General features: G+C 55.1%; 1 protein-coding gene across 2 annotated transcripts in view; it reads left to right on the top strand.

Annotated features, from left to right (window-relative positions):
* Positions 1-4,768: 4,768 nt before the first annotated feature.
* The window catches only part of PNOC (prepronociceptin), a 34,211-nt gene continuing 12,384 nt past the window's right edge, over positions 4,769-26,595 (top strand). Inside the window, exons 1-2 of one of the 2 annotated variants that reach the window (XM_090024569.1) lie at positions 4,769-4,824; positions 16,514-16,656. In XM_090024569.1, coding sequence (XP_089880695.1) covers positions 16,531-16,656 — 126 coding nt within the window. In that variant the 5' untranslated portion in view covers positions 4,769-4,824; positions 16,514-16,530. Of the gene's footprint in view, positions 4,825-15,575; positions 15,709-16,513; positions 16,657-26,595 lie in introns of those variants that run through there. The other variant, XM_090024483.1, reaches the window with a different exon arrangement.

Genomic DNA, 26,595 nt, shown 5'->3' with positions numbered 1-26,595 from the left:
AAACCTCTGGTCTTTCTTCAGACCTGCAGGAGCCACACAGGCCCTGTGCTTCTCCCTAAGCACCAGCCTCCTCTCCCTCCCTCAGCATCCCTACCTGGGAGCTTTTGACCTCCTCTGAGCCCAGCCAGTCATCTCTGTCAGCTGGGCCAGTGCTCTTAAGCAGGTAGGTTATTATCCCCAGCCTCTGAGCCATGCACCTCACTACATGTGCCTGCTGGGTGGACCAGCGTCTGGCCTTAAGAATATAAGAGTTGCTGCACATGGTCAGACTAAAGGTTTACTGTGCCCCGCGTCCTGTCCCCAACAGCAGACGCTTGGACTCCATGCTGAGTCCCAGAGGCCTGTCTGAAAGGCTAATGGCTAATTTCAGGCCCATCACTGAACGTGTACGATTTATTTTTATTTATGCAATCTATACGCTGCCCTTCCCAAAAAGGCTCGGATTGGCTTACAGGAAGAGAAGGAGAACAACTAGCAGCAATGCAACCAAATAACCATGCAAAACCAAGCTGAGATCCAGTCAACAATGTCTCATCTTCGCTTTGGTAGCTAAATGCCTGTCCTGAAAGGTTTTGCAGCACTTCTGAAAGACATCCAGGCTCGGTCTCGGGCAGCCGCAAAAGGGAGGGAGCTCCGAGGAGCAAATGCTGAAAACAACCTCCCACATTTTCCTCAAGTGGACTTGGCATGCCGACAGGACTTGCAAGAGCTTGCTCTCACCTGACCTCAGGGATTGCAATGGGGCATAGGGGAGAAGGTGGCCCCACCAGTGCGTACCGTTATTTTTGGCACGTGCAGTTCTTTTCACATATCACGGCCTTTTCCTCTTTGTACCTCTTCGGGACTGGGAAGGCAAATGAGTACAGCTAGGCAAAATCCTTTGGACAAATAATCGATTTGTTGGAAAATACAATTTCAGGCTGCCTGAAGCTATTTAAAAATTTTATGAATTGTTTCAGCTGAAGAAAAAAATGGGAAAAATTTGAAAACCAGGTTGATGTTTTCAAACCAGAATGTTTGGATTTCTGATTTGAAAAGGACATTTCACTGGAAATCGAGCTTGGTTTCATTTTTAAAGGGAGAAAAAAAAAATCCCCCCAGAATATATTAAAAATGTCATTTGATTCCAAATGAACTTTTTTTTTCAGTTTAAGCACTGAACCCAAAAAATCAATTGTTCACCCAGTCTTCCCTATAAATAACTGAGAGAGAGATACATGCTGAGTTCTTCAGGGGAAAAGTGCTAGAGCAAAAACACCCTAAGAAATAAAGAAATAAACTGAGAATCCAGACAAGCCTCTCACTGGACCAGAAACTGTTTTGAAAAGGTCAGACTTTGGGTATTCGATAGCAACTCTCAACCTAGCTAGCTTGATTTCCCTCCACCTGAAAGTTAGGAAGGTACCTATATAAGCGATAACAGCTTATATCACTTTTTGTCCTAAAAAGGCTTGAAACCTCCAAACCTCCTGCTAAATCAGGGGCGCACAATTATTTCAGGCGGAGGGCCACTTACCAAGTTTTGGCAAGCTGTTGAGAGCCGCATTTCGCTCTCTGGCTCAGGGAAGCAGGAACAGCCCCATGGTCCCGGGCCAGAAGCCTCTGCTGGGCAGGGATTTCTGGTTAGGGAGGCAGGGATGGGCAGGCCTTGCTACTGGGTCCTGCCACCAATTTCCTCTGGGCCCTACTGCCCCTGGCTCCTGTCATCTTTGACAGGCAGCTAGGAACAAATGAATATTAATTTTCTAAATGTTTTAGAGGCTCTGTGGGCTGGACAGAACGGCCTGGTGGGCTGGATCTGGCCCCTGAGCCATATTTTGCCCACCCCTGTGCTAAAAACAACACCTGCTAATCAGGGGTAGGCAAAATGCAGCCCACGGGCTGGATGCAGCCCACCAGGCCATTCTTCCAGCCTGCAGGGCCCCTAAAAATTCAGAAAATGAATATTTACCTGCCCCTGGCTGCCTGTCATGCCGCCCTCAATGGCCCTCCACCCAAAATAATTGCCTGCCGCAGTGCTAAATACACCTCCACATATATTATCTGAGTCTCTGCTGCAGCCAGCTCTGGGGGGGTATGTGCCAGCTGCTCACAGCACACAGCAACTCTATCCAATATAGGAACCAAAACAGACTCTTCTGTGTCTTTACGGTTGCAGAGCGGGGAATTTAAGGAAGCACAGTATAAGTGTGGGAGCTGGAATCAACTGGGACAAGGGGGAAACACCCATGGTCCGCCCTGGAGTGGTTACGCTCCCGTCTCATCCAACAGACAGGTTTGCCTTCCTCGCCCAGCTCCTGCTGCTTTATACAATAAGTTTCCAGCACTGCTGCTCTGAGCATTTAAGCCTGAGTGGCTGGTGACTCATGCTGATCTCTTTGTCCTCTGCCAACTCTACGATTTCCAGTTGCTGTTTATTATAGGACAGTTTGCAGGACAGGGCAGCACTCTTCCCAAGGTCCCCGACTGGGTCTCCTCTCAGAAGTCATCTGCTTTTGAAACTGGTTGGGGCTGTTAATTATTTACCTCATGCCTCTGATGCATTGAATCATGTGAGCTCAGCTGGGGGGGGGAGCAGGGGCCCAAACTCTCCGATCTTGTGACTTCAGAGGTGATTGGGGGTGTGGCTATTAGACCTGCTCCCTGCATCAGTGGCTGCCTGGTCAGAGCCCCTGATCATCCCTGCTTCATTCAATAATCCAAGGTAGGGATTGAATACTGCAGGCTCCAGCCAAGTGAAGGTAAGACAGGCAGGTGACTCGGTGACTATTTGCCTTGCAGCGCCCAGAGGTCCCTCTGCCAGCAGCAGGGCCAATGTAGGGACAAGTGATGCTCTGGCTGCCCTGACTGCCCCTCACAGATGTCTTGGTGTGGTGTGCTGCATGCTTTAGGCTTGACCAGATACAGAGCACTCCTTGTCCTATGGCTTTCAGCTCCTTTGTTCTTCCCTGGGAGGCCTGAGGCTGCTCGGACTGCTGCAGCTTGCTCCCCGTTTGCATGGGCATGGCTGTGTCATGCCTCTCCTCCAAGATCTCCACTGGCTATAAGCTTGCTTTCCCCTTCTGCCTCCCGTCCCTCGCGTGTATATGCAGACCTCCTCTTGCTTTTGCTGTTGACATGGAGGAGCAAAGACAGTTGGATGTGCCGCTGGCTATAGAAACGGCGTGCCTTAACTGTGCTAGCCCAGCGCTCGGTTAGGTACGGGCAGGCCTTCAACCTCTGTGACAACCAGCCAGCCCATGTAGCAGGGCTGGGGCGGTTTCAGGGTGATGGTGCTTGGATCGTGGGACGAGATCCCTCCAGAATGCCTTTGTGCAGTTTTCAGTCCCATAAGTGATGCTCCTTCCAGTGTCTGCATTGAATTAGCATCTCTGCATGGGGCTTAGGTGCCACTGTAGGGCCCATCTCCCACAAGGAATATAAAGCCAAAGGCCGATCTCCATTTTTGATGACTCCCCAGCAGTTTTCACAGAAAAAGGGAGCTTAATCCCAGCGCTCGGCTCTTACTCCTGGTTTCGCCTCTTGAGACTCCCCCCTGGCAGCTTCACGCATTAGTTTCTACTAGTCTGTAATAAACTGTTGCGTGGGGCTGAGCTTCGTGGCAGCTGCTGCCTGCCACGGCAGGACTGATTGTATTTCAGCTGCAAAGAGGTGGCCTTCATATGGCAGGCACTTTGCAGGGTGCTTTCCTACCCACCCTGCAAGGACGAGGGCTTGCAAACTCGGCTCCAGTATACACGGCTGCAGCCGACGGTGGCGCGGCACCACGGGGGCACGCCGGCTGTGCTCCCGAGGCTTTCCTTACAAAGGTGCTGCTTCCTGAGCCAGCTGGGGGGACTGCAGAGGGGCTCCAGGTGAGCGGGGAAATGGCACCCTTTGAAGTTAGAGCTGCAGCAAAGAGCTCAGTGGCTCGCCCTTCATTTGGCTACTCCCCATGAACTGCGCAGACTGCAAAGCGCACCGATGTGAACGGCTTGGGTTTTACTGTATATCCCTTCCCCTCCTCCCAGGGGTCTACAGCCCCGTGACACCCTTGCCTGAGAGGTGCTGGCGGTATGGAAATGCGGAGTCCTGGTAACAATACAACGGTCAGGGAGTTTTAACAGCGGTGCACAGCTTCGATGGAGCGGTTTTCTCCTCGGATCTCACCGGGCTTTCGTTATTCCCCAGAAACGGGCGCTTTGAGAGCCGACGTGACTCGCCTAAGGCCGTGCAGCCCGTCAGTGGCGAAGCTGCAAATGCACTCCCCTGCCCTGACTCCCGCCCGCTGCCCCTCGCGCAGTGGCACGATTGCAGACCGCGAGGAGGAACAAGAGGCGCTCGAGTCCTGCGCGCCGTCGCCCTGACTTCGAGCCGAGTCCCTCCGGGAGCTGCCCGAGGGGGAGCGCCATGCTGCAGTCGCCTGGCACGAGGAGGTCTGAGCGTTAGCTGCTCCTGTGCCTCCGAGCAGCGAGCAACGCAACGAGGCGCTGCTCTTACGCAGCTGGTTGGTGTCGCGGCGGGTGCGTTAACGCGTTCGGGGGCAGGGATCTCGATGTGACACTGGCATTTCTGGAAGGGTGCTGGGGTGGGGGGAGCGGCGGGGAGGGAAGGGAGGGTCACCGCGCTGCTCCCCAGCTGCTAGTCAGTGTGTCAGTCAGCCAGCCAGCCTTCTGGGGGTGGGTTCACAGATGCACGTGTTAGTGGGATGGGGAGGGAGGCGTGCATGCATGCGTGTGTGTGTGTGTGTGTGCGCGCACCGTATATATATATACCACCGTGACAGAGACACTGTGGAAGAGTCGCACATCCGAGGAAGACTTGCTGCTGACAACACACCCTCAGGTAGGCAATTGTTTGGTGCTCCCAGCACTTCTTCCTGCGTCGGTCACTAATGCGGTTTGGGGGAAAAGGATGAGCAGGGCTCCGCTGTCTTTGCAGGCAGGTGCTTCAGCAGCTCAGGGCACCCCTTTAGCACAAAGACCTCGGGAGTCTTTGAGGGAGGCTTGAGGTTTTACCGAGGAGTTCCCCCCCTCCCCGTCCCTTGTTTCCCTTTGAAGTGTTAAAATAAATATTTCTCCTAAAGAAGTTCCTCTGGCTGGAGGAAAGCTCAGAGCCTAGGCAGGGCAGACAGCGTGCAACAAAGTTTTGCTCTCCCAATCTGCCTCCCCAGAAAATCCTCCCTGGACGTGGCAAAGCAGACGGAAACGCAACAGGAGCAGGAAAGGCTCCACGCATCCCAGTCTACTAAGCCGGTGGGAAAACCACATTATCCTCCTTGTAAAGTCTGTATTGATCTCCTCTCTCCGTGTCGTCCCTGCTGTTTGTATTGATATTTATCAGAAAGACGGTGTTTAAATGACAGCTCGTGCCAGGCACGGTCCTTTAACAGGTGCTAGTGGCCAGGATGGGGCCGGGGAGGATTTCCTGACTGCTGTCTTGAGAATAAACATTTTTTTAAAATCCCTCTGAGCTTTATCCAGCCATTCCCACGAGCATCCCTCTGACCCCGGTCCAGACGTCTCTCCCCCGCTCGCCCGTTCCTTTCCCCAGTCGGCGTTTCTATCTCATCTCGTTGAAAGCGACCACAGCAGAGATGATTAACTTTGGAAGTTCGTGGGGGAGGCTGCTGGAGGCTCTTGGGGGAATCTGAGTGAGGAGCTGTGCTTTTGTCTTTTGGAAAACGCACAAAAGGGTAAAAACGTTCTGGTGGCTGCCCCGGTAGAGAGCGGAGGGAATGAAAGCGTCCAACTGAGCTGTGCCGGATGGAGACGGGGCTGAGGAAACCTTCCCAGCGGCGCTCTACTTCCAAATTGCCTCGCTGAATGTATAGATGCTGCATCTGTGTTTATGCGCTCACTGCCGCCTGTAATCTGGCCAATTATGACCAATTACCCGATTTAGGGGATTAACAAAAGGATGCGCTTGCTTTTCTGCGGGCATCAGATACAGGAGGGAAGTGCGGAGCCAAAACCAGCTCGCGCTGAGATCTCACAAAAGGCAGAAATACAATTTTCTACTTGTCCGCACAAAGGAGAGCGGTTTAATTAACGTTCATGAGCTGCTGCGCCGCGCGCTGTAAGCGATAATATCATCATTCTCTGATGCGTTTGGTGAACGTTTGCGTGATAATAGCATTTGCGGCTGAAATACACTGCTGCGCGGTGATCGTTACACGCTACATTACGTGGCGTCTGCGCTTCACTTTTCCATTGCTAGAGGTGGGCTCGGAGATTTTTGCTCTCGCTCGGGAAGGCTAGTCCCAACTTTAACGTTGGAAGAGAAAGACAGTCGAAGAGCAAAGCTGCCGGTGTGTTAGCTGTTGCCAGTGGGGGACACTGTTGGACAATATTGTGGCTCTTTGCTGAAGCCAGTTTGATTCGTTCATTGTGTCTAACCCGATGCTGCTCTCTCTGTGAGCCGTAGCATGCTCGGATCCAGGGCCGGATCCAAACCAATGAAGTCAATGGGAGTCTTTCCATCTAGGCTTTGAATCAGGCCCCGTTTTGGTGTGCAACTATGAGCGTGTGTGTGTGTGAACGGGATGGCACTATTGTCGTGTCAGGTTTATAAAGTAGAGAACGAAGGTCTTGGTGGCTCCCTGGGGTGGGCATCACCCTTTACTTCTCTGCTAGCCCGGTCAGCGTAAGACTAGCTCAGTACAACCTCGCCCCCGACCTTGGCTATAGGGAACGGCTGGGACACGTTGCTGCCAGGCCCATCGTTTGTGCTCAAAATCACCCAGAGTCGACAGAAGTCGACATGGTTCAGGCCCCTGGGGGTCTATTTCTTATCAGGCACTGAGGCCAGTCCCATGAACCAAGGGCTGGGGCTTATAGTCATTCCCTTGGGAGCCCCATGCACATCCTAATATATCAATGTGGGAGGAATTTGGTTTCCAGCCTACTCTGCCAAATCCTCAGGACAAAGGCACCCGGGGATGTCGAAGTGTATTTTCCAACCCAAGGGAGAGGAGAGAAAAATCCTACCACTAGTTCTTTGCTTAGCCTAAGGGCTTGGGCCCCATTGTGAAGGCCTCTAAGAAGAATTATTCTTCCTTTAATGTGTCACGCTTCAAAACAAGGCTTTTTTGCACCTTAACGCATAATTAGCTTGGATCCGAAGGGTCCCTGACCGACGGGGAGGCTGCAGGTGACAGAGAATAGCAGCCTTGGTTTCGTGCTTGGCTTGGGCTGTCTCGGGGCAATGGTCCTGGTAATGCAGTCCTCGGCAGAGCACAGTGGTTTCCAACCTCTGGTCCGTGGGCCCCTGGAGGGCCCCAGACTATGTCTAAGGGGTCTGCAAAAGATGGCTGTGATCAAGCCAGAGTGTATGAATACAATTCAAAGCACTCTGCACCTCCTTTCGAAATTTCCAAAGGGGGTCCGCGCCTCCATTCAAAATGTTTTAGGTGTCTGCAAATGAAAAAAGGTTGAAAATCACTGGTGTAACGTATTTAGGTCAGCCAGCACTTCATACAATGTTCTCCCATAGGAAATAATTTTTGCCTGGCTCCCTGGGGCCGATCAGTTTGGGCTCCAGCGCACGGGGACCGACGGCCCTCGTTTTGGAGGTTGACTAGCAGATGCAGTTCAGAAATTGCTCCTTGAGGAGGTAGGGCTTGTAATGGTGATTTGGGGGGGTCCTTGGGTTAATGCAGACACAGGGGGCTGGACTCGACGGCCCAGGAAGCCTGTTTGAGTCCTAGGTTCCCATATTCCTATTCTTATTGAGTAAGTATCTCTTCCTTTGCTGAATCTTCCTTAACCTATTGCCTCAGCAGGAAACGTCACAAATTAATCAGATACTACTTTTTTGTTTGTTTGCTAGTTTGCTTTTTGGCTTGTTTTTTTTTTTTTTATAGGCCATCCTTTTAACTCCATGCTATTCTTTTTGCATCGTGCTGGCCACAGTTATTAATGTCTGTGGCTGAGTGGTTTAGTGAGCTGTAGCCAGGAGTCTCCATTCATTTTTTATTCCCACCTGGAACAGACCAAGGACCAGTTGGTCCCTGATCTCAGCGGGATAACCCGAACTTCTTGGCTAGGTACTTGCAATGCTTAACAGCACTGCTACTTCCCCATGGGGAAAGGAGCACAGAGCAGCACTCGCCGATAGTAATTAAGGATACTTTCCACATAGTGAGTGCAAAGTGCCTTACGAACAGTGGAGTAAAGATGTTTCTCCCACTGAAAGAGGGAAAAGGGAAGTACCCCAGGGTCACCCCAAGACCTTTTAAACTAGCTGTTTCTCAGGGAGGCATCAGGAAGGGGGGAAGTTCATTTTGCCCTTGTCTGTCCCAAAGCTGGGCTGCTGGGTGCGCAGAAATTTGGGAGGTGAGCGGCTGCGGATCCGCCCCACATCTCCCTGACGTCATCCCAGGGGAAAAAATTTCCACGCAGAGAGAAAATCCCCCTCCTGACAGGTTGGAGAGCAGACACACGCCTGCAAAACCGTCCTTTCCACCTAGGGAGCTGCGTCAATGTGTCTAGCGTAGTGCAGGCAGAGATTTCTGCTGAGCAGGTATTTGTTCCGGGAGGAAAATTTTACGGTCTCATTTCCACCTCCGCTAATCGCGTGCGTAAGGGAGCGTTCTCATCTTGGCACCCCGTGTTCGTGATGAGCGTGTGATCCCATCGCCTCCTCGTGACGGGAGAATTACCCGCCTGTCTGCATGGCCAGGTGCCTCTTGCAGCAACAATTAGCACATCCCTGGAGTCCCTGCTTTCATGTTTGCCAGCAAATTCTCCCTGCAGTTACGGCCCGGCAGGCGTTTCTCCTGCAGCCCTCTTGACTTCAACAAGGATGTGACTTCGTGTCAGAGTATTCAGACCAGTTCAGATCCCTCTTCTCGCCTCGGTCCCACCTGTATGGGCGCAAGCACGATGCTCGCAAGAGAAAATGGGGCAAATCCTCAGCTCTGCCCAGCAGAAAATGGTGGGGAAATGGATAATGATTTCTGGGTGTTGGCTGCAAGCTCCACCAGCTCTGTGTAATTTAAGCCAGCCTAGGGGCGGCTCTAAATTACCCTGGCTGGCTCCAGTCCAGGGTGCAGCGGGTGCTCCTTGTGCACCGAGGAGCTGTGTGGTGGGAAGCAAGGGGGTAAAAGCAATGTGGGAATAAACTATGCTGGCCCTGCATTGCGGGAGGGAGCTGTGCCCGCTCTCAGTCATCGGGGGGACATCAAGGCTCAAGATTTGTCCAGGTAGGTTATGTGCAGCACGCAACGTAAGGAGGAACCGGTGCTGCCCTGCAACCTTCCTCCCCGCGGGGCAGCAGAGCCTAGTCCACGTCCCAGCTCCGAAGCAGACCGAGGAAGGGAGTGAGCCCCCGTCTGCACCATCACGCAGGAATACTCTCAGCCCCGTGCTCCACGGGCTCCGGGCTTTACACAACTGCTTCTCCCCAAAGGCGGCAAACTAACCCTCCGAAGCGCCCAGTTCCCACCCTACCATCTCTGGGCCTCCCCTCGCTCGAGAGCGAGACAGCCCGGCGCCACTGCTTGACCCCTGCACGGTACCCAGCTCTCGGGCGCGGTGAGCGAATGCACCCCCGAGCCCGGATTTCGCATGCAGTCGCTGCTGCGCTTATCGCCGGGGCCACAACGCCTCCGTCCCCGTCGATGCTTCACAGTGAATTACAGGCCCTGGGCAACAGCGCGCGCCTGGAGAGGCCGCGCCGATACGATCTTTCAATTAGCAGGAACGAAAAGCCTTGATCGCAATCTGTGTCTGCCCCCAGCCATGATGTGACAGCCAAATGCCACCGGGCCGTTCTAGTCGGACGCCGCAGACGTGAAGCCTCTTTTGGATAAGCTGCTGGGGGGGCCCATCATCCCTCCCCATGTCGCAGATGGGGAAACCGAGGCACAAAAGTACCAGGCGTGAGGGTGTCCAGGGAGTTTGCGATGCAGCAGAGCCCAGTTTCCCCTGTCACACCTTGTCGCTTGCTGGGTCCCAGGTGTCCTTTGGAGCCAGAGATTGATGTGTGTGGCTCTAACCCGAGCGGAAGGGTCCAGCCTCGTCCTCTCTCCCTCTCCTGGGAGCCATCGCCAATCCCCTGACTCATTCTGCTGCCCAGCTTTAACGAGACTCAGCAAAGATTAAACCTTAATTCCAAACCTTATCACCCCCCACCCCCATTCCCACCGTCTGCACACAGCAAACAGCCACGAGAAGCCAGCTTTGCTTGGCTTAACCCTCCTGCACCCACTGCCTACTTTGCTGCGATCACAGGAGCCCATGAAATCAAAGGGAAGAGCACGCGAAGTGTAGCTCGTCTGAGGGCACGAGAGAGTAGGCACAATCCTACCCTCTCGCTCACGTTGCATCCAGTAGCCTTGGGATGAAGCATCCCTTTTCCGAAGAGCATCACTCTGGGATGGACGAGAAATCCTGCTTTCCTGTCTTACCTGCCCCGTGCGCCCCCTCTACGCAGTGCTGGGGTGGGGAAGGAAATCATGGTTTAAGCACGGGCGCTGACTTTGGCTTTTGCCGGCTTTGGCTCATGGTGCTGAGCACCCGCTCATTTTTTTCCAGCGGGTGCCTGAGCCCCAGGGCACCCGCTGGAGTTAAGGATCCCTGGCACCTGTTCAAATATGTCTCCAAGCTGGGGGTGATCCAGGCCCACGTCGAGCCTTTGTTCAGGGGTGTCAGACAGACACACCGGGTTTTTAGGGCACATCCTGTGTGTCTGATGGGTCAGCCAGAAGCTCACTCAGACCCCCAAACCCACCTAGGACCCCCGTTTCATCCTCTCTCTCTCTGGCCTCAGCTTGCTCTCATTTATTAGCCTATGATCAACCAATGAAATGAGCATCCCAGCTGGGTTTGGGAAGCCTCTGTTCCCCGGAGAGCAAGGTCACGTGCAACCAAAGGCGACCTGGTACAGCTCCACAGACAACCCTGGAGCAAAGCCAGCAGCAGCATAAAAGGGGGCGATTTGAGCTATCCCAGCGTTGTGTAATGGTCTGACCCCCCCCCAAAGATTAGATGTGGATGAAAGCATTTGTCTCCAGCTTATAGTGACACCAAAACGGGGGGGCAGATTTATTTCAGTGTTGCTGAATTCTGCATATGGGGCTTGGGGGGGGGGGGGATGCAAAACCATATGAAATGTTTCACTGAGTTTAAAAAGGACTCTTTTTGTTTCAGTTTCCTTCAACATTTATTAAAGTTCAAAAAATACCTGGAATCAGAATGGTTTGTTCGCCCCGTAGGACCTGTTCTTTACTGGACGGTTCACCAACAGTTTTGCAAGATTTTCAGTTCGGGTCAGGCCAAAATGTATTTAAAAACCCCCAACCCTTTAGGATGGGCGGAGGAACGGAGCAACGGCTCCGTGCATGGCTGTCTGCGAAGGTGCAGCAGGCTGGGCAAGTTACTGGCAAATCAGGGTGTGAACTTGCAGCTCAGCAGCTACTCCGTGCTAACCGTCTGCGTGCACACGTTTCCCCCGGGCAGAAAGCAGAATGAGATACCGTGCATTGCCCCGGCATAGGTGCGTGTGCGTGGGCGGCTGCCGCAGGGTAGGAAGTCCCACCCCGCAAAGGTGCAAAGATACTCTTCCTGCAACTGTAGGTCAGGCTCGCAGCACTCAAGTGCATCCTCCGAATGGATTCGACCCCCTAAGGCCCCTGTGAGCTAGAGGGAGTATCCCCATTTTGCTAATGTTGCCCCTTGCTGCTGCTGGTCTCTCTCTCCTTGTTAGGAAGGTAACACAATCGGCCCCTTGCAACTGCTCCGTAGGGCGCACGTGCTTCTTGTGTCCAGTCGAGCTTTTGCCTTGGGAGGCTGCTCCCTAGTTTGTCCGCACAAGTCTGTGGAGCAGCTACCCTCTCTCAAGGCATAAATGGGGGCACCATCGCCAGCTCTAAACACTACCCTGGCGTCAGACCTGTGATGCAGGAGGCAGCTCTCCGGTGGCTGCATTCATGCACTGGTGATAACCTGCTTGGTGCTGCAGCAGGTGGGCCCTCCAGCCCGCTGCGCCGAGGCGAACATCGGAGCAACTCGCCTTGGCCTTGGCCTTGGCAGATGGGATGTGGCTCAGACAACGCTCCCCCTTTCAGCCCTCTGCCAGCCAGGCGCGCTGGGACCGAACGTGTACGCGGCGCTCCCTCGACGTCCGTGGGGCTCCGCGCCTGGGTGGGCGACAGCCGTCCTCCCAGCAGACACGCTGGGAATTGACTGTGGGACTCCCAGCAAAAAGCAGCTTGAGCTGAACAACTGAGGGGCTGTAAGGGTGGCATCCTCCATGGCTCAGCACAGAACAGACGCTCCCCGGGGCTCGACAGGAGCGGAGAGGGTAAGACCTCAGAGCTTTGCGTCTCGTCTGCAAGGGGAGCTCTGGCTCTTGGTTAGGACGCACAACCAGGAGTAGGACTCCTGGGTTTTCTCCTATGCTCTGCTCCACTTTCACTGGGTGACCTGGGGCGAGTTGCTGAACGCCTGTGCCTCCGTTTCCCTTCTTGCTGAAGGGGAAAACCCTTCTTATCAGGGGCCTCTGTAGTGTGGTGACCGCAGGTCTGCAAAGCCCTTTCAGATGCTTGCTTGAAAGCAAAGGATTGCAATCCTTACAGCCCTGCGGAAGACCCTCTCCTTAACCATCAGGGCTGATGCATTTTTGCATGATACGAACAGCAGCAGGTGCGTGGCAGGGGAAACACCACGTATCTGGGGCCAAGAAGGCAGTTTTCCTTAAGCCCCTGCCAGGATTACTGTTCTTCTGGCGTGGGTTAGTACCCACCGAGGTGCTGGGGCTTAAACCCCATGGTATGGAAGTGGGGGGCTCCTCCCTAGCTTGCTCCTGCAGCCATATGGCTGAGGGCCAGTGAAACTTGGGGGCACTGAACCCCAAGCCTCCGGGCTTGGGTCTGCAAATAGGATGCCTGCCAAAAGATGTTGGAAACATCTGAAGCCCCTGGTGGGGGTGGAAGATGTTTGCCGGTTACGGTTCTCGACTGACTCATGGATTTGGACTCGATTTGGCTGATTTGGCTTGGAACACGAAACATTCCCTAAAAAAAATAAAATAAAGGTGTGTGACATTTGCACAGAGCTGTGGCAACGTGAGCGAGCAGGGTCCCTGCCCCGTGAGCTGGGGGACGGCAGAGCGCGCGACGTGAGGTTTGCTGGGACGTGAACCAGAGACGCAGCGACCATTTTTTGGATTCCCCCTCGACCGTGGCTGATGTTCAAAGAGGGTTTCCCGCACCCCGGTACCACAGAAATCACCGAGCCTCCCCGTACTGGGACACCCGCAGAACTGCACCCCTGGCTTATCAGCGTCACGGGATGCTGTTGGCCCACCACCATGTCGTTGACACGGGATGAAGAAAACATCCCTCTTATAGAAGGTGATTTGGTATTTTAGTTTCAAAAAGACACCAAGCGTTTGGGTTAGCAGCGCTGCTCACGCACGTGCGTTCGGCCAGGGAAGATGCACGGGGGAGCCTGCGGCAGGAGATGGGCGTCTGCCACTTTTAAGCGAGTGGGAGACGGGTGAGCCTGGAGGCAAAGGCAAACCTCACACCTGCCTCGCCAGCCCCAGGCGCAGATCAGCCCTCGCTAATTTAAACCATGCCCAGATACCTGTGGTCCCGAGAGGCTACTTTCCAGCTGGGGATTGCAGAACATGCTCAGGCCCCGGAGACCTTCCCTTCCACGGTGGTGCAAGGCCCAGCACCCCCCAGCACCGAGGGCTGCGGGAGGGGGTGTGGGAGCCAGCTTGGCCCCCTGAGGTCTCCTCCCCCCGGGGAGACCCTGCCGCCTCTAACCCCTGCACACCTGGCCCGGAGTGAGGCGCAGGATGCTCTTCTGCTCCTACCCCCATACGGACGTGTGAACGACTCTCATATGCATCACTTGGCACATATGCATCGCTTCTGGATTCGGCCTCTTGGCCCCGAGGATGGTCACGGGGCTGACTGGCACCGCCGCCTTCTGGGCTGTGCCCTGCCGACTGAGTCCCCGAGGGAGCTTTTGTACTGTCAGACCTTGGCGTAAGTACTGTAACAACGGGCATGAGGTCCGGGCACTGCATACGTGGGGGGCACCACCGCCCTTCCCCCGCTCCCCCGTGCTGGGCAGCTTCCATGCAGTGGCTCTGGCTCCAGCTGCAGGGAGGACACAGGGTAGCAGTGCTGGGGTTAGGGGGGCCTGGCAGGAGCGCAGCGCTGCACAGGGAGGTGTCAGAGAGGGTCAACCCTCTTGCTTCCTATTTTTGTCACCGAAAATCAGTTTTTAGGTCTCCGCTCGATGCGCATCGGCAGCAAAATGAGGAGGAGACATCTCTGGTCAGCCTGCCCAGTTCCTGCTGGCCACTGCCCCTGCACTGCGCACTGCCACTGCCCAGGGTGCAGAAATGGGCACTGCCAGTGTGCAAAGAAAAAAATAATAAAACACCCAGCGCAGGCATTAGGACGTGGAGGAGGAGTTATGGAGGGGGAGTGGACCACCTACTTTGGTTTTAGTGACTAGACCATTATGAATCTCTTTAAAAGGGGAAAGCGGGGGGGTTAAAGAACAAGCCAAGAGCAGCAGACCCGGATACCCCGTTCTTCAGCTCTGCCGCTGATTTACTGCGCAACCTTGACCAAGTTACTTCACCACCGAGCGCACTTGTTTCCCTGCGTGTGACGCCGCAATAGCCCGAGCTGTCTCACAGGGGCTTCGTGAGTGGCAAAGTGGGACAGGTGCTTGAAACAGATTCACCGGGGGGGGTTTCGGTGATGATGACGGCTGTCTAATTGCACCGGAGAGCCAGGAGCGGGCAGTGACGAGTCACATCCAAGGGCCGGGCCCAGGGCCAGCGGGACCTACGGAGAAGGCGTCGTGCCGCCAGCGATGTGGACGCGCTCGGGCAGCTGGAAGAAGGGGCTGCGTTATCCGTCCACGCCCAGCTTACGACTTCTGGCGAGAGGCCTGAAACTCGTACGAGGGAATATTGAATCAGGGGCTGGTTCAGTGGCTGGGGATGCTCGGTTTGCTGCCAAGGGCTGTATCACATCTCTGCCAGACCAGGGATCATAACTAATCGGCTGTGAAACCTTAACGATCATTTATTCATATGGAACCAGCTTAGGAGAAGAAGCTGCTGAGGTTGCGGGGACAGATTCTCTCCTCCCTTTTCAGGGAGCTGCTGCCGAGGTCGTGGAGTGACAAAATCTAAAGTGCAGACCCAAAACACAAAAGAGGTGTTGGAAGAGGGCCAGAAAAGCCCATGCTCAAAGCCAGCAGGAGAGGAAGTGACCGCGCCGGGGAGAGTCGAGTCTAACTGGGGAGCAGGTCACGGTCAAAAGAAAATGAGCAGGAGCAGAGGAAGAGGAAGAGGAGCGCCGGACTCCCCTCCCTGCCCACGAGGACCCTGGTGCAAGCCCGGCGGGCGCTCTGGATAGTGAGAACCGGAGGCAGGGAGATGTGTGCACGGCTGGTCACCCGCATGCCGCGTGTGCTGTCTGGCCCAAGTAGCTCAGCCCCGAATCCAGCGCGTGTTGTGTGTGCACAAGCCCCTGAAGAGTGCCCTGGAGGCCCCCAGCACAGGGGAGACTGGGAAGAAACAGCCTCCCACTTATGCCAAAGGAAGCTCAAGAGCAACCGTGTCCAGTGGCCTGCCCGGGGGAGCTCTGGCAGGGCTGCTGCAAAAAACAACTGGTTAACAGCTGTAAGCAACCCGATCGTGCTGGAGCCCGGCTGAGATGCCCATTCACCCGCACACAGAAGGAAGGAGGTTTGTGACGGACTGACACCGGAGACGTGGAGGAGGAGTGAGCATGTTCCCCACCTGGCCCCTGGGGATCCATCCTGATGCGTGGGACGGCGGTCAGCACAGCACCCCCCAGCACTTGGGGCAGGGAGAGGGTCGTGTCAGGCCCAGGGCCACATCCCGGTGCGCGGGGCGCAATCCTGCCTGTGGATCAGCCCTCCCCGCTCATCTAGCCCGGGGGACGAGCAGACTGGGCACCCCCAGGGTAACTGGTCTAGATCAGTGGGATGCCAAGCCATGTAGGTGGGACTTGAACTCATTGCCCGACTGAAAAAAATCAAAGTTGTTTGCACTTCAAGTAGATAAATCAACAGGCATCTCGAGAAGTGGGTTGTTTGGTTTTTTTATCATGGTGGGACCAGGGTTTTTTGACAAAATGGTTGGTGGGACGCAAGGCGCAAAAGGTTGAGAACAGATGGTGTATACCTGAGGCTGCATCCCAGCCCCGAGAAAGGGCACTTTGTGCTCGGAAACTTGTCTAACCTCTCTCCCAGGCACACAGTTGATCTGATAAAAGATATTATCCTGCTTCTTGCATGGTCCCTTGGTTGCCGCAGCTGCTAAAACATTACCACTAACGCGCCTGTAGCTGCGTGGGAGTCACAGGCGTCCTGGGGAAGCAAATGCAATAGGTGTTTCCCAATCTGCCCGCGGCGCCGCGGCGTTAGCACGGGCTCATCTGAGGGGGTTGGCAGCCCGGTTGACCCTGGCAGGGCCTTGCTAGCCGCTCGCCTCACCGAGCACCTTGTCTCTGTTTCCCTGTCCTTAGCTCTCACGACTGCCACCATGAGGGCTCTGCTGCGGGATGTCTTGCTGCTCTGCTTGCTCGCCCACGTGCTTGGGGACTGCCAGCGGGACTGCCTGGCCTGCAGCCGGCTCGTCTACAGCCACCCGGACAGCTTCGACGTTCTCGTAAGTCTCTCGACGCCCTTCCCCAAGCGGGCGATGCCCCGGTGCCTAGGTCCATCGGGCCAGCTGGGGGATCTGGATTATTCGGGCAGCTGCTCTCGTGGAGCAGGGCGCAACAGAGAGAGCACAGGGCCCTGTCAAAAAGCGAGTTGAAGAGACCCCCCTTTTTCCCTTTGGGGTGTTTTAATGCATCGAGGTTGTCTTGCACCTAATCATGAGACCTCCCTACCCCCTTCCACCACAGAGTCCCGCCTGGCTTTGCATCATCAGCCTTTTTGGCAGCCCGTGCGAAGGATTAGGGCTTGGAAGCAAAGGGAGAGGGGCCAGACCACGTAAGGGCATGCCTGCAGCATAGACACGTCCACCCCAGAAACTTGGGTCATGGGAGGAGGTGCGTGTCCCAAGCCCCTGCCTTGCGAGAGAGCGGTGCTGACGACGTGGCAGTGGCACAAGTCTGCCGCCCGACGCGCCCCAGGGCTGCGCTCGGAGCAGCGGGTCCACTGAGGGGTCTGCTTTCCAGCCAGGGGCCTGACAGCTCCTGAAGCTGTGACATTATAGACACTTGCCTCCTGGCAGGGGCAACATCATGACCACCCAGGTGGATCAATCAGGTGGTTTTCCCAGGGCGGGTGATTGTCTCTGATATGTCCTCCATCGGAGGTCTATATTGAGCAGGTGTTGGGTGGTGGAACCGGAGCGTGCTCCATCCACGCCACGCATCGACCTGGTATTGCCGTGCTTCCAGGGCCGGTGCAAAACAACAGAAAAAGAAAAGAAAAAAAAAAGCCTCTTTCTAGACGCCACCAGGGTGGGCGCACGATGAATAAACCAGGCTGGCAGGCGTTAGGGCTGCAGGCAGACGGCCGAGCTGGTCCCTTGCGGGCTAGCAGGTGCTGGGCTCGTCAGCCTCCTACCCCTGAAGGTCGAGCTGCTCGGAGAGGCGACGGGAGCCGCTTCCCGCCGCTAGACGATGCAACTCTGCCCAGAAGACAGGAGAGTTTTAAAAAGCGCCAACTCCGTAGTCAGCCGAGGGGGAGACGAGCTGGGTGGCTGGAAGAGTTAAGGCCATGCCATTGCATCCCGGGGCCCAGCTGCCTTGAACTTCTCATTTTATTCAACATTTTTGCTGCCCTCTCTCAGAGCCGGCAGTTTTCAGCCCCTTGGCAGGAAAGCAGAGGTCTGCTCCTCTGTCTCCGGGCCTCCATCTCTCTCTCTCGTTTCCTGGCACACAGTTAGGCAGCGAATCCAGACCCGTTTTACAGGGCAGCTCACAGCTGAGAAAGATCCTCAGTCCCTATACGCTTCAGCAGGGTTTATGACGTGTGAGAGGTACTGAGCCTGTGCCGGAGGGCTCGTTAAACCCCCATGCTGGGAAAAGCCCCTGGCAGGAGGGTATTTGTGGAGGAATTAAGGTCAGGTTTTGGAGAAAAACGTGCCCTGTGGATGCAGGTTAACGATGGTTGGGAAGTGGCTGCTATAAAACCCACCTGCGCGGGGCACGACCCCGTGCCGTGCTCAGCACGCCAGGCAGAGGAGCAAACTCCCCCAAGTTTCCCTTCATCTAAGGGTTGCGGTGAAGGATGCAGGGGTGCCCGTGTATCCTGACGGAGGCAGGGGGAAGTCTCTCATCGCCCCTGCCCCCCCAGATGAGGGCTCAGGGGGTTGACTGCCAGCCGCTAGCTTTATTGCAGTGTCTCCGACTCCACCCTGACGCAACCTGCCGGATAATCTGCTGCCTGGGACTCTTGATCCGCATGCTCGGGGGATCAGACCGGGTTTTAGCTGCCCTCCTCTCCCCCTCCGTCAGGAAAGGGATTAATGAGGCCGGTGACACTAATCTGGCCAGAGCACAATGACAGCCCAGGCCAGATAAGATGTCTGGGCAAATGCAGATTGGCTGCCCCCGGGGAGCGGGGAGCGCTCTTATCTGAACCCCTCCATGCAGCCCCCTCCTCGCTGGCTCAGCAGCAGGAGCCTGCCCACCGCCTGGAGCACCTGAGCCTGCAAAAGCCGTGTCCAAAATAGGGTAGGGTCAGGGGACGGCAGGCAGCTAAAAGGAGAGGCTTGGGGGGACAGAGCTCCCGTCCGCTTTGGTGCCCCTAGCCCCCTCCAATTTCTGTTGCATTCACCGCCCCCCGGTCCCTGTAACTGGAAGGGGCAAACGAAGCCCTTCTTGCAAGATTTCCGGCGTGAGTTTGGTCAAGCCTGCGATATCTGGATTCGTTCTTATTCGCATTGTAGTAACGCCTAGGGCCGCTGGTCCGGCTGTGCTCGGTGCTGCACAAAGGCAGGGCAGAACAGGCAGCCCCTCCCCATCGCACTTGCAGTCGTCGTGCAGACGTCGGCATGCTCCTCCGAATCTTTGAACCCTTTGAGGGGCTCGAGCGTGGATCCTGCAACCCCCAGCGAAGGAAGCTAGTGTGATGGCTGCTGCAGCCGTGCAGCCCTCCTCCAATGCTGCACAAGGTTTCTGACTCCCAGCGTTAACTCCCCTGACGCCAGGAGATCAGAGTTTGGGGGGAGGCATTGCTTGTCTGCAGCCTCTCGGCGGTGGGTCTGAGGGAGGAAGTGCTCACCTCTGAGGCTGCTGCAGATTTGCATGTGCCTGGCTGATGCAAGGAAAACTTTGTCTGGAAACTGGTCGTGACCCAAGCTGCTGCTCTCTCTTTGGTGGCCTCTTTGAAATGGTCCCAGTGTCCCCAGCGAAATGGCCCCAACACCTGAATGGCCCACGGTGAGTAACTGGCCCGTAGTTTTTCAGCAAGCTTGAAATGCGGGGAAGGAAAAAGCCAGGAGTAGCACCACCCGAGCTGCCCGTGCCATGGGGATATAGAGAAGCCGTCAGCCTCCGAGACTGTCAAGCTAGCGCGAAACACATTCACCGTGAAAACTTTTAATTAGGAAGGGATGAATCAACGTGTCAGACGCCCCCTCCTTCCCGCCCCAGACACAAGACTTGAGAACTGGTGCGTAGCCGTCGAGGCTGATGCATGGACGTGTTATCAGAGACAAGTCGAAGCTCTGCCGCGCTCTTGAGTCACCCTACTCGAGCGTGTCTCAGCAGCCTGTCCCCGCTGCCAGCTGTTTATCCCTCAGGACGCAGCCTGATGCATGCAAACCAAATCTGCCTCTGTCAAGAGTAGCGAGGCTCATGGAGTTGCCAAGAGGCAATGCTCTGCTTGGATTCAGTGGGCAAATGGATTAGTGAGCATTGCTCGGTTCAAACTGCACCTCCTGGTGCAGGGCGCACACCTGGGTAGGGGCAAAGCAGGCGAGGTAACGGGGCTGAGCCCCCTGCATCTCACAGTGAAGTTTTCTGGTGCCGCTTTTGATCATTGTTCCTGGAGGTGGGTGCCTCCAGATTGGCATCGTCTCATTTGTTCGTTATCGCAATTCTGATCTTTCCAGCCTACAGGGCAGCAAATTGAGCTTCGGCTTCAGTGCTTGATGAAAGCAGGCGGCTGTGAGGGCCATTAAAGAGACACCATCCAGTTCTTTTTCCCTTTCTTTTCTCTCTATTGATCTATCGTGACACCCTTGGTAGGAACATTTCTTACCCTATTGTTCTTTTTCATTTGGTAAGTATTGATTTCCCTCCCCTTTCTCTTACTGAGCACCAGCCAATCTATCACCACAGGCTTTTTCACTTCTGTTTCTCAAGGTTACATCTCCTGCCCCATTTGGATATGTCTCGCAGCTCGCACTTTCTGGATGTAGCGCCTTGCAGGAGGCCGCACCGGCAGTGGTTTGTCCCGTAGACGGTACCTTCAGCAACGGCAGAGCTATTAGAAATGTACACAGCTCACATCCTGATGGCAGGTCTTTCTAGGGAACGCGATGCGCCGGGCAGCTACCGCACGGGAAAACGCGCTGAATCCTGCACCGGGATTCAGACGATCCATGCTCTCGTCTTGGATCTACATTAACTTCCCAAGTCATCTCGAGCAAGTCGCTCGCGAGCCCAAGTTCACTCATTGTAAAGCAGGGAAAATGGCATTTCCAAGATACAATTAGGACCGAGATCAGAGGCTACTGTGTCGGCACTTGCTGAGTTAAACCGAGGGGCTCTTCAGGCCAGAAATTATCCCAAAGTATTTATTCTAACTCAGTGCAGACCATGGTGACATCTTTGTCCCAGTCGAGATATAAGGAACAGGGCAGAGGTACTTGCAGAGGTCTGTGGCAAAGGAAGGGTCTCAAGTCCGAGCCCAAAACCCTCCCCGCCAGCCCGGTCTCCCTCGCGTGTCCTACCTGAAACGCCGGCGTGACGGAAGAGACTCTGTGCGTAGTGACCCATTTACTTGCAGCCTGCGCTCCCTCAAGCCTGGAAAACAACAACAGGGCATTTAAGACTTTGCAGCTTAATCAGTCTCAGCCAAAGCAGTAGCACACGCGAGTAATTTCTGCCTCAGAGAAAGAGCACCGCAGCCTAGAAGCTCGTTAGAGCCTACGGCGACGGAGGACCCCAGGGGATCGAGCCTGCCGGCGTTCGCTGGGTCTGTCTCTAAACCCACTGACACTTTGCGGGAGGGCTCCCAGTTTAAGGAACGGGAAGGACAGCTTCTTCACGGGCTGGGATGTCTCGTGAGCTTGCAGGAGGCAGGCACGGTCCTCAAGCACAGCAGGCTTTCGCAGGGAGCACGTGGGCTGCTCTTGGAGAGGGGCGGGGGGCACCAGCAGCACCCCCCACCCCAGCCATCCTTGTTTCCTGGCTTGAACCCAGGTGACTCGCTGATGTCAGTGGAGATCCTCCAGCCTGGTGCTTGTGCAAAAATGTGGCCCAGTTGCACGTGGGGCTCCTTGGCCTTTGCTACAAAGCTCTTGGCTCACCTTGCTGCAGCACAGGGGCCTCACGTATCATCTCCTTGCCCAGCAAGGGGCCGGCCGAGCAAAGGGCTGGGCACCAGAAGGTCCCGGCTGCTATTTAACCCCATTTGCTCTGTTGAGGGTGACCCTAGGCAGCTCCCCTGGGTCTCCCGTGACGCAGCGAGAGCATCGGGAGGTGGATCCCGCCGGTCCCTGAGGAGGGCCCTCAGCCTTGAACTCACCCCAGCTTCCCTCTGAAGAAGAGAGGACAGTGAGGGTGGTTTTCGAATGCCTGTCACTCTGCCACTGCTGCACTCGTGCCCGGGAGCTGCTCTAAAGCCCTGCGACTAATCCCCCGCACAGAGCTGATTTCCAAGGGCGCTGCCGGCAGGATAGGACCCGGGTGAGCTCATCGCTGCAGCCGTGCCCGGGGACCGGCGGGGCGAGGGATGGGGCAGATGGGCACGTTCTGGCTCGGCAGCCCCGGTGATGACACGGGGTGATGAACGAGGGCATGCCCGGGAAGGAGCCGCGTTGGCAGGCGGGCCGTCTGACCGCCCCCCGAAAGGTAGCTCAGCTAATGGGAACTCGGGGCGGGAGTGGCGGGGGTGAAGGGGTGGAGGTGAACGGGGAAGTAAATACGAAGTAGCGGGGGATGAAGCGGAGCTGTTCGTACGACCCTGTAGCGCACCGGTCACGAGGAGCTAAAGATAGGCGCGGTGACGCCTGTAGGAAGTGGGTCAGACCACAGCCTGCCCAAGAGGTTTTATTTATGTCTCTATTAGATTGACGCAGCGTCCTTCCCAACACGGCTCAGGGCGGCTTACGGTAAGAGCCAGACGAGCTTATTAAAGCAGGTAGAATAGTAAAATAAGGTCTGCAACAGAAATGCTATGAACAGTATCCCAGTTGATGTGGCTTGCTAAATGCCTGCCCGCGTCGGGAGGTCTGACGGCACTTGCAGAAGAGGTCCGGTCTTGGGCGCTGCTGGGCTTCGAGGGGGAGCGAGCCCCAGAGCTGAGAGGGACCACCAAGAACAACCTCCCGCTTGCAAACTTGCCTCCCCGGCGGCACTTGCAGGGGGTTGCTCTCAACTGACCTTCGGTGTCGAGGTGGGGCAGGAGGGAGAGCATCCCTTAGGTAATGAGTGCCAAGACCATTTTGGACTTCATAGATCAAAACCGGCCCCTTGACTTAGACCCGGGAAGCTGCTGGAAGCCAGCGCAGATTCGCCAGTGGTGCGATCCCGGTGGCCCTACCCCTGCCAGCAGGGACCTGTGGCATCGTGCACCAGCTGCAGCTTCCAGGCAGATGTCAGGGGCAAGCCCGTGGAGAGCCCAAGGCAACGGGCTAGTCCTGAGCCTCTCTTGCCCGTGTCACAGTAGATCGGCTGCACACCTGCTCGTGTCGGAGCCTCCTTCCTAGCGCCTGCATTCCCGACAAGCTCCATCCTGCAGCTTCTGCCCACAGCTCATTTTTCCCTTTCTCTTTTTAAACGTAGAGCAAAATCCTTCCAGCCCGACTTATTTTAAGAACTCATTTCCCTCCTGAAAGGTTCCTGCCAACTCCATTTTTGCGCAGGGAGACTTCACAAAGGGCCAAAAGTTTGGGCAATGTCTTCTTCAGTGCGTCAGGTTTCCTCTGTAGCTTTTAGCGTCTTCTGCATGAGTTTTCGGGGGCCGAGACTGTCATTGTTGAGTGTGGTACAGTGCTAGGTATATGGATGGAATTACACAATATCTGATGAATGAGCCCTCTTTGGTGAGGCGGAGGGCTGCGATCAGACAATTTCCCCCGAAAACATAGATTGCCTGTTTTGAAAAAAGGGAACAGGCCAGAGTCTTATTTCACTCACGCCGCTGCGAAGCCACTGAGGTCAGAGGAGTCGTGGGTGTAATGGAGATCGGTTTTGCACTGTGATCTGTGCTGACCGCGGGACTCTCCAGTCCCGGAGTCATGCTCCTTTTGCACCCACCCTGCCCATGCCTCTTTGCTATTCCTAAATGTTGAGACCAGGATCCTTTTTAGTGATATTCCCGGATTTTAAACACAAGCAATATAGCCTGCCAGGGTGTGAATGTAAAAAAGGATCAGAAGTTTTATGATACATTACAAAACCAGCCAGCCTGGACTCTCCCCAGCAGGGCTGTCTGCAGCGTGTCGGAGGCCCTGGGCACCGTGTTGACGTCTCGAAGTGTCCAACAGTAAGAAGGAAGGGATGGTTGAGACCTTCTGCAAGGCTGGTCCTGACAGGTGGCCATGTAGGGAGCATCTCCAGACAAGACCTAGGGATACGAGGCAGTTCACGTCTCCTACCGGTCCCTGCTTCCATGCCCCCTGACTGGTGTCCCACAGACCCTCCCAGTTTGCTTTAAGTGAGATGTGGGTTGAGGGCTGATGAAAGGCATTTTATATTAAGTGAGAGATGCTTGGCTTTGCAAGGGGCTACGTTTCTTGTTCAGCTTGGAGTGGGTGCAGGGGGGTGATGACGAATAATAGCTGTCATGCAACCATGATGAACGAAGTATGGATGAAATAATAAGGTTGGCAGGGGGGCAAGTGTAGGGCTGAGATGACATTATATTTTAAGGTGGCTTGAAGCAGAGACTCGGATACCATAGTGAGAGGCACCACAGACTTAGGGTCTTATCACATGTTTCACTTAGCATGCCTTAGGTTTAGAGCATAGTAAGCATTATTTCACCTTAGAAAGTTTTCTGAGCAGTCACTTGTTAATGCTTATTATGATCTGAATATATATTGTAGTGCCGGGAAAAGTGGTTTGGAAGCTGAGAGTGGCGCGGTGGATCCGACTTCTAACGTCCATGGGACAGTCCCAACCCTTGCATCCCATCCCTATCCCAACCCCTGCCTTTCCTATTGCATCTGTCTTTCTTGGATGTCCTGGAAGGTGGCAAATAAGAAAAGGTCAAGAGGATAACACACGGCACGAACACCCTGACAGGGGGGGCCTCCTGCTCCAGCGTAGCTTCACTGAACGTCGCCCTCGAGTCCTCAAGGGAGCCGTGTGTAGCATGTAATGTTCCTCATAGAGACACAGATCAGTGCCCAAAATGTCTAGTGGGAACCCATTTGCAAGAACGGTTAAGCACTGACAAAGGAGTCTCATTATCTTTTATTGGAAATGAAGCATTAAAAATTGCACCTGCTCTTGCTCTGATGGAGACGAGCGCCAGGGCAGCAAGGTGGGGGAAGGAAAGACAAAAACGACTTGGAGTTACCCCTCCTCCCCGCTCCCCACATGCTCTCAATTGATAGCACTCAGGGCTTTGATTCTTGCTCACTGGCTTGGAAGCAAAGCCATGGCATGGTATGGCAGCAGAGCTGATAATATCTTTGGGTTGCTTTATTAAACTCAGATGGTTAGTACGAACTTTGGGAAGAAGGCAATAACAAACAGGTGCTGTGCCAGCTGCTCTGTGTGTGCTGTGCACTGGGGTTTAAAGCAAGGTCTGCAGCACAGCCCAGAGCCAGGCTCACGTTCCTAGGCTTAAGTGAGACAGCTTCTTGTACCCATAACCCTTCTGGCTGCTCAGGCAGCACGTGCTAGCAGGGAGACGCGTGACACACACGCAACTTGTGCACAAGTTACACTACTGTGTGAAGCAGACCGATTCCCTGAGGGAACTTCACACAGTAATTATTATTACAGCACCTTGCCACTGGGTTGTGGAAGAGGCAATGGCTACCCCAGGATGACTGAGAATACACAGCCTATACCCGGGTGTAGCACACTGAATTTCCAAGGGGAACTGTCCCACAGAGTGGAACGACTCCCACTGGTGCCGGGATCATATAATCATGGGAGTCAGGTCGGAGGGACCTTGTAGATCTTCGAGTCCGACCCCCCCCGGGCGGGAGAAAAGACTGGACTCAAATGAGTCCAGCCAGGCAGTCATCAAGCCTCTTCTTAAGGCCCCCCAAGGGCAGGAGCCAGCACCACTTCCGCTAGGAAGTTGGCTCCAGCTCCTAGCCGCCCTGACCGTGAAGTCGTTCTTGCGGATGTCTCATCTACACCTCCTCTCCAACAACTTGTGGCCGTTATTTCTTGTTATGCCGGGGGGCGCGAGGGGAAACAAGGTCTCTCCCAAACCCTTCTGGTCCCCCCTAGTGAGTTTATAGACAGTCACCACGTCCCCCCTCAGCCTTCTCTTGTGGAGGCTGAACAGGTTCAGGTCCTGTCGCCTCTCCTCATAGGGCCTGCCCTGCTGCCCCTGACCACGCGAGTGGCCTTCCTCTGGACCCTCTCCGTGCTGTCCACATCCCTCCTGAAATGCGGCACCCAGAACTGGACGCAGGACTCCAGCTGCGGCCTGACCAGTGCATTGCATAGAGGGGGAGGATCACCTCCTTGGACCTGCTCGAGATGCACCTGTGGATGCACGACAAGGTGCGGTTAGCCCTGCCAAGCCGTGACCTCGCATTGTCGGCCCATGGTCATCTTGGAGTCAAGTAATGACTCCGCAGATCCCTTTCTGCCTCCATGCTCCCAAGAAGGGAGTTTCCCAGTCTATAAGTGTGCTGCTGGTTTCTACTGCGCACGTGCAGCACCCTGCACTTGTCAGTATTGAAACGCATCCTGTTTATGTCAGCCCACCCCTGTAACCTATCCAGGTCTTGTTGCAGTCTTTCCCCCTCTACTAGTGTGCTCACCTCACCCCAGATTTTGGTATCATCAGCGAATTTAAACAGGTTGCTTTTCATCCCGTCGTCCAAATCGCTGATAAAGAGATTGAACAGCGCAGGCCCAAGGACCGAGCCCTGGGGGACTCTGCTGCCCACCTTCCCCCCAGGTCGAATATGACCCGTCCACCACCGCCCTCTGAGTGTGACCCTTCAGCCAATCTGCAGTCCATCTGACTGTGTAGGCATCAGTGCCACAGTCGCCTAGTTTTTTAATGAGGATGGGGTGAGAGACGGTGTCAAAGGCCTTGCTGAAGTCCAGAAAGACTACGTCCACGGCAACACCTGCATCCATTGCCTTTGTGACCTGATCATAAAAGGCAATCAGGTTAGTCTGATATGACCTGCCCCTAATGAAACTGTTCTGGTTGCCCTTGAGCATCATCCCTGAGGCCGGCCCATCGCAGATGTGCTCCGTGATGATCTTCTCAA

This window comes from Crocodylus siamensis, chromosome 1, assembly GCF_052110815.1.
Source record: "Crocodylus siamensis isolate JL-2025a chromosome 1, ASM5211081v1, whole genome shotgun sequence".
Taxonomy (NCBI): domain Eukaryota; kingdom Metazoa; phylum Chordata; order Crocodylia; family Crocodylidae; genus Crocodylus; species Crocodylus siamensis.
Note: the sequence above shows the minus strand (reverse complement) of the source record. Positions and strands in the feature narration are given on the sequence as shown.